This window comes from Impatiens glandulifera, chromosome 1 (assembly GCF_907164915.1).
Source record: "Impatiens glandulifera chromosome 1, dImpGla2.1, whole genome shotgun sequence".
Taxonomy (NCBI): Eukaryota; Viridiplantae; Streptophyta; class Magnoliopsida; order Ericales; family Balsaminaceae; genus Impatiens; species Impatiens glandulifera.
Window position 1 is genome coordinate 156,486,476 of NC_061862.1, and position 14,325 is coordinate 156,500,800.

Sequence of the window (14,325 nt, forward strand, 5' to 3'; positions counted from 1 at the left end):
GATGGTTTAGGGTTTTGGTCCTATTTATTTATATGTTTATTATTTATTTGAATATTGAGTGAAGTCAATAATACCCAATAATTTTCTAACTCAATACTTTTAGATTATACAACTTCATGACAATTTTGTTGGTTCCAAACATCTTATTGAGAAGCTTAGGCTGCTCAAGAGGTGTCTGCAGAGGTTGGATAGTAAAAGATTCAGCTCGATTTCCAAAAGAGTTGTGGATTCAAGGGCCAATCTTGAAGGCATTCAGGGTAAGTTGTTGGGCACAGTGAACTCCGATCAGATTCAGAATGAGGAAAAGAGAGCGATGGTCAGTTTTAGGGATTATGTGAGAAGGAGGAGCTTTGCAAAACAGAAATCCAGAAAAAATTGTCTATCATTGGGTGACAATACTTCCTTCTTCTTTAGGAAATGTTCTTCTAGAAATATCAAAAACAAAGTCTTTAGACTTACTAATGAGGACAGTGGGGTTATTCTTGGGCAGAAGTAGATTCACAATGAAGTTATTGCTTATTTTAAAGGTCTAATTGGGGAATATGAATAGTCCGGGAAGAAACTCTTAGGATTCTGATTCAGGATTGTTAAAAAAAAAGTGTAGAATTAAGTATAAATTTTAAATAAAAAAATATAATTGATACAAAAATAGAAGAATTATACGAAGATGAGTAGTGAAGAATTAATTGAGGAAAATAGAATCCTATTCATGGATGAGAAGAGAAAATTAATTACAGGACCTAAAGAGTTTCACAAATTGACCAGGAGTCTTCTCAATTCCTTTTCAGCAATTGTTTCTATACATTCTGTTATAACTATTACAGGTTAATCAACTATTATAAGAACATCACATGATGTTACACAGCTTATTTCAAGTCTAAAACCTATTGTTTACATAGCTTATTAAAAATAAAATTACAGAACATGCGACTTCGTTAACAATTCGTCGACTTATTAAGGGTAAGAAAACCTAACCCTAAAATGCTCTCAGAACACTAGCCTCCCCATCAACACTTGTTCACGAACAAGCTGATTAAAAGAAGTTGTGTCTCCCACTATTAACACAAACTGAGGGTACTTTGTCATCAACCATGACTCTTCTTCCCAGCTAGCATCGTCATCTGAAGCGTTAAACCACCTAATCAAGAACTGTCCAATACTAATTTCATCCTTCCAAACAACTCCTCATCTAGAATTGTCACTAGTTTCACCATGTTGTCCTCTTGGAGGATAAGACTATGGGGATTGATTACTGCATTTCTCAGTTTTTGCTTGAGCTAAGAGACGTGAATGACATTGTGCATCTTTGCTGTAGACGGAATATCAATCTTGTAAGTCACATTCCCCACTCATTTCATTATTTGAAAGGGTCCATAGAACTTAGGGTTGAGTTTATGCATCTTTCCTCTCACCGAAGACTGTCTGTACGGTTGTAACCATACAAACACTCAATCCCCCACTTGATAAACACAATATACCCTTCTCTTACCTGATTACTTTCATTCGATGTTGTGCACATTGCAAATGAAACTTCAAAAGTTTTAATTCCTCTTCCCTTTCCGACAAATTACGGTTCACTGCATCGATCCTTGAGTACCCTACTAAGTATGGATGATGAACTGGTGGAGGCTGACCATACATGATTTTATATGGTGAAGATAAAGTTGTCGAGTGGAAGTTTTTATTTATCATCATTCAGCTAAAGGAAGCCATTTTACCAATGACTTAGTTTTTTGACTTGCTATACATCGCAAATAAGTTTACAGGCTTCGATTAACCACTTATGTTTGCCCATCAGTTTGTGGGTGATATATTGATGACATTATTTGTTCAATACCTTACAATTTACACAGTTCTTTTCAAAAAGTACTCACGGAGATTTTGTCACTGTCACTTATAATGGTTAGCGGCATCCCATGTAAACGAAATATATGATCCATGAACACTTGATCAATATAACTAGCAGAGAATGAGTGTTTCAACCCAACAAAATGAGCCATCTTTGACTACAAAATAACAAAATAACCATTGACTTTAGGCAAACCTTCAATGAAGTCCATGGAAATATCACTCCAAATTGATGTAGGATTAGTCAAAAGTTGCAGCAACTCTTTATACCCTTGATTCTCCCATTTCTGTTGTTGGCAAACCACATAGTTTCATCATAAATTCTCTAATATCTCGTTCCATTCCTTTCTAAAAATACGTTTGACATAGTTTCTGATATGTGATCATCACTCCTGAATGTTCCTTACTGCTAAATTATGCACTATTGAAATAACATAAGTTCTCAAATCTTATCACAACCCACCACCAACCGCCTTTCCTTACGCAACTGACCTTTGATGAAGGAAAATCCATTTACCCCTGACGGATCTGTCCCCAATGTCGAAATGATCTTCTTCAAATTCAAATATTGATTTCACGATTTTTCAATTTTTTTCATTAAAACTGATAAAAATTATGATATTGTTGAGCAAGAAGATCCATTTTCTGAAAGTCTCGATAATGCATATGTTGTCACGTTCTCTTTACCCTTCTATATTGTATTGAAAAATCGAATCTCACCAATTTGTATAACCACTTCTCTTGACTCAAGTGTTTATTTTTATGTTCCAATAGATGTTTAAGTGATTCGTGATCAATTTTAATCATGAATGACTTAAACTGTAAGTAACTCCTCCAGTTCTTAATCACATGTAACAATGTCAATATCTCTCGTTCATATGTTGATGAGGCTTGAAATCTTGGTCCTAACCCTTTACTGATAAATGCAATAGGATGTCCCTACTGTATTAAAACGACACCCACCATTATTTACTTGCATTTGTCTCAATGATAAATTCTTCCTCGAAATTTGGCTGCTTGAGTACCGATGGCCTCATCATTACTAATTTCAGCTCATTAAAACTTACATTCAAACTTGCCTTTTTTTTTTAAAAACTGTCAATGGGGAACACAATGGATTCATAATTTTGATGAATCTTCTATAATAACATGTGAGTCCCAAAAAAAACCCTCAATTGTTTCAGATTACTCAGTTGTGGCCACGATTCAATTGATGCGATTTTAGACATGTCCACAACCACCATTTCTTATGAAATCGCATGGCCCAGATAGTCAATCTCTCGACAAAAAAAACACATTTTTAATACTTTAAAACCAATCGTTGTTGTCTTAATAATTCAAAATTGAGCTTTAAATGTTTCGCATGTTCATTCAAATTCCTGATGTATATTAAAATGTCATCAAAGAAGACTAAGACAAACTTCCTTAGGTGAGGTTTTAAAAATTAATTCATCATCTTTTGAAATGTCGAAGGGGCATTGGTTAACCCAAATGGTATTACTACAAATTAATAATGCCTTTCATGAGTTTTAAACACGGTCTTACAAATGTCACATTCATTCATTCATTCTCACTTGATAATAACCCGAACACAGGTTCGGTTTTGAAAAATACAGCTACCATGTAATTCATCTATCAAATTTTAATTAAAGGAATTGGAAATTTATCTTTAATGGTTACCTCGTTTAATCTTTGATAATCAATTCATAATCGTTTAATATTTGATAATCAATTCATAATCTTCAACTCTGGTCCTTCTTCTTAACATTTACTACCGGGGAAAACAACAGGCTATAACTTTTTCTAATTACCTCTGCCTCCAACATTTCATTTATTATGCCTTTCATTTTGTCTTTTTGAAGAGGAGGATATATGTAAGGTCTCAAGTTGACGGTATGCGCTCCTTCCTTCAAACAAATTCGGTGATCATAACTTCTATTAGGAGGTAAATTGGTTGGCTCTTAGAATAAATCGCTAAACTTATAAAGTAGATCCCTTAATTGGTTATCCATATCCGTCTCGGGTAAAAAGGCATACATGAAAATAGTTTTGTATCATTAATGTGCTGTCTAAATCCACCAACACATATATAGTGTTCTTGCTCACATTATTTTTTATCTTCATTGTCTCAAATGTGGTAGCTCCTTCTAGGCTCACTAACAATGCTTTTGCTATTATATCTTTTGTCTTCGTTCCATCGATATCATCTATTTGACTTTCAGCTTTCATCAATTCAATACTTATAACCACAAGCCCAGACTTACATATGTGCCCATATTCCACTTTTCTTCACAATAGAAACATTAATTCTTCTTTTTTCTCTAATCCAGAGTTTTTTGGTTGATATTAAACCTTTGAAAACTATGATTAGTGACTGTTGGTTTCGGCAATGTTCTATAATCTATATATATATATATAATGATGCTTAATTGTTAAAGTGTCTGGATTGCCGGGTCGAGAGCTATGGTTAATTTGAATATATGTGAGAGTAAATGAATACTTGGGTCGGATTGTGGGTTGACCCGCCCATAAAAATTTTATCGTAATATTTTTTTCACGAGATATATGCTAGTTAATATAACTAGTGGAAGTACTCGTACCTGATCAATTATAGCCTCTCGATTATTTATTTTTCTGTCAAATGCAAGTTGCTTAAGATTAGGCAATAGTGGACTCTCTTTATTTGCTAGATAATGACCCCGATTTTTAAATTCTGATTGAATTTGTAATCTCCTCTTTTAATCCTTTTAAATAGCCTTTAATTGAGAATTTTTCAATAAGGTGTGGTAATTTGTAAATGACATCCAAGTATTTCTTACCAAATTCCATAACTGATGTTTCCTGCTTAAGATCTTTCCATTCGTCTAGCGGATCATCAAATTCACTCGGGTCAAACTCTTTTAATATCAAACGCCTTGAACTCATGTCAGGTCATAACTCTTCCCGATAACCTGTGTTGTAGATGTGAACTGAACCAACATTGGGCTCGCCTCTTTAAGTGTGCACAAACATATTCTAGCTTTGAATCTTCCCACGTGTGATCCACCTGAAAGAACACATCCACTTCATATATCAAGTCGCCCACTTCGTCATCCACATACATATAATAACGTTGTTCACTGTCTTCAGAATGTTCATCCTGATGTCTTCTTACCTCACCACGTCTGCGATCATGTTGGCGTTCACCTCTGAAGTCACCTCCACTTTCCCCTCTTAGTTCTAGATTATAATTACCGGACACTAGAGTTGGTCGTCTAAGTTCATCGTTCATTGATGTCATCATCGCCTCCATTCGATCAAAATGATTTTCTTGCGCTTGTAAGTGTTCGTCCTGCGTCTGGCTACGGCTACGAATCTCATTCAATTCTCCTTCCATCCGCGTTTCCATCATAATGCCAAGAAAGTTGCTCTGACACAACTGTTATACCTTGAAGTAGAATTAGGTATAAATCTTTAATAGAAAAATATAATTGATACAAGGATAAAAGATTTATATGAAGATGAGTAGTGAAGAATTAATTGAAAGAGATAGAACCCTAATTGTCATGGTGAATACAATGATGATGAGAGAAAAGAAGAAATTAATTACAGGACCCGAAGAGTTTCACAAATTGATCAGTAGTCTTCTCAATTCCTATTTAGCAGGTATTTAAGGGCTCTTGCCTTCAGAATTATTTCCCCATAGAATTATTTCTGCCAGTTGTTTTTTCCATTTTGTTATAACTGTTGCAGTTTAATCAAATGCTATAAGAACTGTCACATGTTGTTACACCGCTTTATGTCAAATTTTAAACATGTTGCATTGTTTGCACAGTTTATTAAAACAAAATTACAGAACATGCCGACTTCGTTAATAATCTGTCGACTTGTTAAAGGTTAGAAAACCGACTCTAAAATTCTCTCATAACATAAAAGCAGGGAGATGATTAGGGTGGTTAGTACTGTAAATTCGGCATGTGGCATTTACTGGGAATGGGGACAATAGTCATGAGCTTGATGGTACAACTCATCATTCTTCCAATGGAGGTTATTTGGCTAAGATGTTTGTGATGGTGTTATTGAGTTCTTCAAGAATAGAAAAATACTTAAACAATGGAAAATTCTACAATGAATTTAATTTCCAGAAATTTTTCTTTTCGAGAAAAATCAGAATTTTCGTCTCATTTCTTACTATAATATCATTTATAAAATCATTTTAAATTTGTTTTCTCAACGTTTCAAATGTGTTATTTCTAACTTGGTGAGTCATGGTCTGTCATCATTTATCTCCGGTAGGTCTATTTCACATAATATCCTCATTGTGCATGGAATTTTAAAGAGTTAGGTTAAGTGTTCTATTTCACCTCGTGTTGCGTTTAAAGTTGATATTCAAAAGGGTTTTCGGTTAGATGGGATGGGATTATTCAAAAAAAATTCTTCAGAATTTTCAATCATTTTCATTTATTAGATTATACAATGCATCACTACTCCACATTTTATTATCCACGTTAATGATATTCATAGGGGGCTTCTTTAAGGTTGAAAGTGGCATGAGACGAAGTGACCCTCTCTCTTTCATATATTTTTATTCTTGTCATGGAGATTCTTAACTGCATATTTAAAGTGCTTTTGAGAAATCGACCATACATCTATTACACATTGCAAGGATAAGGTCATTACTCATATATGTTTTCGGATAACTTGTTTATTCTGGCTCAAGCTGATGTGGATTTTATTTCGACTATTAAGGATGCATTAAATATTTTCTCAAATATTATAGGTTAGTTTGTCAATGAAGGAAAAGGTTTAGCGTTTTATGGTCGAAGGCGGAAATTTTCAACATCATTGGAATAAAGAATATTCTCTTCCTATTTAGTATCTTGGGATTCCCCTTTCATCCAAGCAGCTTCATGTTTCGCACTGTCGATCACTTATTGAGAATATGATGAATTATATTCAATGTTGGGCAACGAAGAAACTCTATTATGTGGGAAGGATCGAACTTGTGAAGAAGGTCATGATGGGCACTATTGGTTATTGAAAACAACAATTGATATTGTTTTTAAGAATGTGATAAAAAGAGCTGGAAAAAAATATTGGGATTTCATTTAGGGGGAATCAAGGTCGAGGTGGGAAGAAAGTCAAATGGAAATATGTGTGTACTCCGAAAAAAGAATGTGGACTTGACATCAAGAAAGTGCGTTGATTGAAATAAAGCACTCAATTTTCGTCATTTGTGGGCACTTGAGAAAAAGGCTGACTTGTGGGTCTGTTTGGTTCACTCAAAGTTTATGAAAAGAGAGACAAACATCTGGATTTGCATAATTCATGAAGATATGGCATGGTCTTAAAGAAATTCTCAGATTAAGAGAATGTGATGGGAAGATAGTTCTCGGTCATTTTGGCGATGGTAAAGGCACTTATTTCTATTGGTTTGAAGGACAACCCATTTTACAAAGAAGGAGTTTAAGACGGTTCGTATTAGAAAAGATTGTCATATTGCTACAGTGCAGGATATTAAGGATGGAGAATGTAATGCGTATTTCAAAAGGTGTTAGGATCTTGGAGGATGTCGACAAACTTATCCTTATGATAGTATTGATTCACTTGTGCAAGGCTAAGGTTGATAATAAATTTGATTCCAATTTAGTGTCGTAAGCATGGTCAGAATGTTGAATAATGGTTTCATTTGGTTTGGTCTTGTGGCTTGCGTTTAGGGAAAGGCTGATGACGAGTAACAATATTGACAAATTTATGAACATCCCTAAATATGTGTTCTTTGCTTGGTAAAGGAAGAAACGATTCCCATATTCTTGGATAGTGCTCATTTGCTTCTGTCCTTTGGGATAAATTCTCTACTCACATGAACTTTCTTAACTATCCCTATATATAATTGGTCTGATATCAAGAATTTAGCTTTAGAAAAGGTAAAAAAAGAGATAGGTTCTACTCAAGTATCTTTAAATGTTTCTTTGGTATTATTATCATCATATTTGGGCGGAATGTAACGCGAGAGTATTTACACATGTCCCGTAGAATTGTTGAGCAGGTTTTGGAATGATATTATTCTTGATGAGAATTCTCATACTTTTACATTAAGACATATACCGTTAATGAACAGAATTGGAGTTTTTTTTGTGTGTGTGTGTGCGCGAGAGAGAAATGGAGTATCATGTCGGTGAAGTCACAAAAATTATTATTTTAAGACTTTTAGGTTGATTTCATTGTGTTTGTTTGTTGTATAAAAAATTAAAAATCACTTTTTATTTCATTGTTTTTTCTTTTTGATTTCTGCTGTCTTTTTTCTTTTTTTAATTAATGATAGGATTTGTTGAAACGATATTTAGTCATTTTCAAAAAAAATATAACAATTAGTATTATGATAAATAAATGGTAAGGGTTAAGGTGTATTATTAAACAAACCAACCAAATTTCTTTATTCATAATAGATATATTAAAGTCTTCTCTTTATTTTATTTAAAACAATATATATATAAGTCAAATTTATTTAATAGAAAAAACAATAATATACATATATAGGTCCATATTCATAGAATTCAAAATCAACAAATTTATATTTATTAATTAAAAATATAAACATATATAACCCGCGGATCCGGTCCAATCCGATCCGAACCGATGCGGTTTGATTAAGATAAGGGCATTTTGTTTGATAAGGTCACAAATGGTGTGCTGCCCGATAATCTACCCGTTGAGGAAGACTAAACCGAACTTGAGAAGCCGGCGATCTAACTGCGACGCCGTGCCAGCATATTCCGCCGCGACAGGCGATATTGTTATCGCCGGAATAATCGCCGCCGGCGTCACTGGACGATGAAGACGACGACACGAACGCTTTGATCGCCTTTCTTGAAATATCCCACGTTAGCGATACAAGGAATATAAAAGCGAGCAATAAAGTAGATGTAACAAGTACAAAGAAACCGCTAAAACTCTGGCCCATCGCTAAACCGTAAACTTTAATCGCGGCGATTGTAATGAAATAGAGTACAGTTAAGTTCCCTACTACCACATCGGAAATCGTCATGATCGGATTTTACTTTAAATTAATTTATTAATCGTTGATGATTGCTTCGATGTTGGATAGATAGATAATAGTGGGAAACTATATATATATGTTTTAAGCTTTATCTCTTTTTTCATTTTTATTTTTTATTTTTTTTTATTCGCAATCAATTACCGTCCTATATTACATGTCCACGTGTCCCTTCTACCTCTGCCATTTCAACGCTGTGTCCTTCCCTTACGTGGCAGCGCATCCTCAGATAAAATAATATTTTAAAATCAAATTATAAAATAATCCATTCTATCAATGCAATCCCTAGGTATTTTAGTAAACCAGAGAGGAAACTAATTTAAATGATTAGAAGACTTATAATGAATATTTTATTATTGGATAAAAATTTTAATATTTAATTTTGTTAAAGTTTATGTATTAATAAGGATGTGAATTTGAAATTGACTCGCAGTAACCGAACCGAATTATCTTGTTTTTGGCGTTTTTTCTTCGATTTAATCGGTAGTTGACCGAGATGATATTTGTATCCCGTCCCACTCCGATTTTACTGTGATTCTGCCACGAACGGTACACTATAAACACAATTAAATATATAAAATCATTAATATATTTATTTATTCATTATATTTTAAATTTATTTATAATAATATAATTTTTCAATATATTAAAATATATAAAATCAATTTATAAATTTTTATTATATAAAATATAAATGGTATCCCGCGGGAATTCTCTGAAACCGAACAGGACGGTGATGATAAATACATTCAGCACCCCGAACTGTCTCATTATCCTCCCTAATCACATTTGATTGTTTGCTTTTAAGATAAATGTGTTTTTTGGGGTATGCATGTTATAATACCGACTTCATACCGAAATTTTGATATACCATCAATATTCGATATAAACGGTATGTTCATACCGAGATTTCGATAAGTATCGATTTAATTTTTTTTATACTACAAAGTTCAATACAGTATACTATATGAATAAAAAAAATTGTGTACCCTGTCTACCCACCCACACACCCCGTGTTAATGATAAAAAATATTTTGAAAAGAGTTAATTAAGAATGATAAAATTAATAATGAGTGAAGTAAATGCAATCAATTTGGTGGTAACAATGATGTGAAATCACTTATGGAATGATGAGTAATAGTCATGCTTTGTGGGCGGATAAAGTTTGGTTTGTCATCATGATTTGATGTCATTCACAATAATATTTTTAGGATGGTTGTGAGTACAGTTATTTTATTTTATCTTATCTATACATATTTATTATTGTTAAAAACCCAAAATAGTATTACAATTATCACTACAAATTCAATTGATTGAAATAAACTATGTCCACAATTTTAAAAATAACATTGTATATTTCCACGTTAATAATAATAATAAAAAATAAACAATTAGGGTAGCTAAATGTCAATGATGTGTCTTTAAAAAATAAAATATCACAAACTCAAATATTACTAAATATTCTATTGTGACTTGCTTAAAGTTTGATTCTTTAATTGAGATGTTTATTTATATTCAATACCAAATTAAAACAGTTAAAACTGAAAAAAAAAGTTAGAAAGAAAACATAATATTTTAACTTGTTAATACGTACTTTCACAAAATACGTGAAAATTCAAAAATTAAATAAAGTGGGACAAGTAGTAATGGCATAACAAACCAACCAAAGAGGATCAACAAACATATTATTAATGGTTGTTGAACATATCCTAGATACAACTTGGCCTACCATTTTATGTTTCTAGAGAAGAAAGTAAACATTGTTCTATATTCACAAACATTATTTTTAGTCAAACAATCAATTAAATAATGATGAGAATTCAAATAATGATGAGAATTGAATACCACTTTTTCTTGCACAACTCTAACAAAATAAATAGATATTTTCATGACCCAAACCACATTGTGAGAGTTTCTCAACCTATTACGAATAGACTTGACATATGAAGGATATGATTTGTGTCCTAAGCCAAACAAAAATGATAATGACTTGTCTAGTTAATGTCATGCGTGGTATATATATCACAATGCACCCATTAATACTCGCACACCAACTGAAAATATATATATATTAAACAAAATGGAATGCAAACTCAATATATAGTAATTTTGCATGAAAATTTATTCAAAGTCATTGAAGCATATAACATTATTTAATAATAAAAGGTTCATTATTTTCATGGAAAAAGCAAATTACAACTACCTATTACTTTCACCTTGTATGATATGTGGTTATTCAAGTATTTACACAAAGTAATATTGTTTAAAAATAAACAATTAATTAAACCTCTTAAGTTTACTTATTTCCACCTATGTAAACATTTGTGGGTTGAACAAACATATGATTACTTCAATGGATAAGAATAACAATACATTTTTTTATTTATTATTAATCTCATGTATGAAGTTAGCATAACCACAATTAAGGGCGTAAACGAGTCAAGCTGTTCGTTAGAAGCTCGGTCAAAGTTCAACTCAAACTCGGTTTGTCGAGCTCGAATCGAGTTCGAGTAGATCGTTATAAAATTGAGCTCGAGTTTTATATTTGTTGTTCGAATAACTCGCGAGCTAGTTATATATATTTATATATAATATATATCAAAAAAAATTCTCACAACTTTCATTCTCAAACCCTCATTCTCTCTCCTCCTTTCGTTCTGAAACACCTAAACCCATCTATATCGGTTCTTTTCATTCTCGTTTTCTCATCCTTCTATTTTCAAATGGTCAAACCACTCTTTTTCTTCTTCTTCCATTTTTAAACAGTCAAACCCATCTCTTTCTTCTCTTTCGTCTATCTTTCAAATTTTTTCTCCATCAAAAGACCTTAAAATATATATTTTTGTACATTATACTATTAATAAGCAAATTATTCATTGTTTTCACTATTTTATATTTTGAATCTTATAAATTTGAATATCACTACGGTATGATTAGTGCATCATATTGTCAAACTTGTAATATTTTTGATGAACATTTTTTAAATATTTATTTTGTTTATAAATTTTAAATGATATGTTGTGATTGAATGATTATTTTTAAACTATGTGACGATATATATATTTCTTATTCTTAAATAATGTTGTGATTATATATGTGAAGTTTTTGAAATATATATTATATTATGTTTGAGATATTATTTAGTGATAAAATATAATTTTAATTAATAAAATAAAATTTTCGAGTTTGAACTCGAGTAGCTTGATTTATAATCGAGTATTTACAATGCAATTCGAGTCAAATTCAAATATTATGGTACTCGGCTCGACTCGACTCGTTTACACTCCTACCCACAGTTATTATCTCGTGGCGTTTGCTTTTTTTAAACTACTTTTACCACTTAAGTCATCCAGTGGATTAGAAGAAGATTCTAGAATGAAATTTAGACAAGTACTCGTTGATATTAGAGAAATACAACACTTACATAAAAGTGAAAATAAATTTTGCTTACCAATTATAGTATCATAGCTTTCTGTGACATTTAGGTCTGAGAAAAAGATTCTAGAATGAAATTTAGATAAGTACTCATTGATATTAGAGAAACACAACACTTACATAAAAGTGAAAATAAAATTTTGCTTACCTATTGGTTGTTGGATCGGGTTTCTATCATCATAGTAGTTTATATTGACAAAAGCAATCTCGGAGAGCCGTACCTATCCCCATAGCAAAATCATCTTTATGTGATTGCCAAAGAGCTTCCATCAATTCCTTCCTTTTCAACCCCTTAGAACTAAAAACCAAATCAAAACCGATTTGAACTCGATTTAAGTGGTTCAATTTGGTTTGAACGGTTTCGGTCCGGTTTGAACGGTTAGTCGGTTACATCTCATGAAGAGTTTTGTACGAAGAAGCTTTTGGGTTCTGTTTCGCTTCAAAGAAATTGAATCTATTTTGAGAATTGAGACATATTGTCTTCCACACCAACTCGACATCGATTAAAAAAAGTTCTAAAACCATGATCAATTTTAGAGTCCAAGCGGAGTCGGATTCGAAATTTGTGTTTTAATTTGATGGACAACCTAAATTAGAAATATTTCTTCAAACTAATGACAAAGATGTACAGCCGTGTTCACTTGTAAAATTAATTAAAATCCGGTTAAGTTTGTCAAAAAAAAATCGGGTTAATGAACCGGAATTGTGCTTTCAAAACAATGCATATATATATATATATTATTGAGTGCTTTAAAACTTAAATCACTCTTTAATTGATTTATTTTTAAAATAAATAACAATTATATTTAAATTTGAAAATTAATATGTAAAACTATTTGTTATTGTGAACTATCCTGATAAAATCTCTCTTTAGTCATGAATAAGATTAATTGAAATTAATGTCATATGACATATTCTAGTTTCTTATATTAAATGAAATCAATAAAATATTCATATTAAGTAAAAACATAAACGTTGATAAAAAGTTATAACATTTGCTCGTGAATAAGAGAGAAATATCCTTATAAATTAAAAAGAGATGAAAATGTGTGTCCCACATCGGACACAAAATAAGTTGAAGCAAGGTATGGAATTTATAAGTATACAGGTTTGAATATATAAGAGAATATGATCCTTCAGGCAGCAACTGGAATATGATGAGTGGTCAAAATCTCGCAATTTGCGTGTAGGGTGTCCGCCTAAGCCTGGTTACGACAATTGGGCACCCTAATTTATAACCATCTGATTCCTACATTTTATTATTTTTCTTTTTGATTTTTTAAAAATATTTTAATTTATTAAATCTATATTTTATTTGACATAAAATTTTAAATTTTTTACTTTTATTATATATATTATTAATTAGTAATTTTTCAATAGTTTTTATATTTAAATTTTTAATATAAATATATACAATTTAAATCTTTTAGGGAATGATGTTATATAATTTTCAATCACAAAAAGAAAATTAAATTGTTTGAATTTTAATTGATTTAATTATTAAATGATTTTTATATTTAAAATATAATAAAATTAAACATTAAAGTAAATTTGTATCATAAATGAGACATGAAATCAAAATATAAAAATTGTTGAAATCAAATTAAAACTCCAAAATATGAACTGCAAACCTTTTCAGGTGGGAGTTCAATCCAAGATTGTTACGAGAAAGAATAATTCCATCCGCCTCTTTTAGGATCTCATTAAAATGGGTGGTTAAACCCTAAAGGGAGAAAACTAGTTTTATACATACTAAGCTTTTTGAGAGTTACCATTTAAACTATGCAACAATAAACTTAAGACAGAGATATTTAGAATAAATTTTGAATTTAACAACATCTGGATTCTTTTATTCTAAAATATCAGTTAAAAGTTTCTTATATGTCAATAAAAACTAGCTATTAGTCAATCAAAAGTGATTCTAACTCATAACCAAACAAGTCCTGTTATATGCTAGTAACTATTCAATTAGCAAAAAAAATATATACAAAAAGTTTAGTAATTGT

General features: G+C 31.4%; 1 protein-coding gene and 1 non-coding gene across 2 annotated transcripts; one reads left to right on the forward strand and one right to left on the reverse strand.

Annotated features, from left to right (window-relative positions):
- Positions 1 to 8,501: 8,501 nt before the first annotated feature.
- Positions 8,502 to 8,875, reverse strand: LOC124912492. Its single transcript, XM_047453125.1, has one exon. It carries the CDS (start codon positions 8,873 to 8,875, stop codon positions 8,507 to 8,509), a length of 369 nt encoding a protein of 122 aa, XP_047309081.1. The 3' UTR covers positions 8,502 to 8,506.
- A 4,593-nt stretch (positions 8,876 to 13,468) lies between these two features.
- LOC124923136 lies at positions 13,469 to 13,569 on the forward strand. Its single transcript, XR_007098150.1, has one exon. It is a non-coding gene; the product is annotated as a small nucleolar RNA Z279/snoR105/snoR108 (small nucleolar RNA).
- The last annotated feature ends 756 nt before the right edge of the window (positions 13,570 to 14,325 follow it).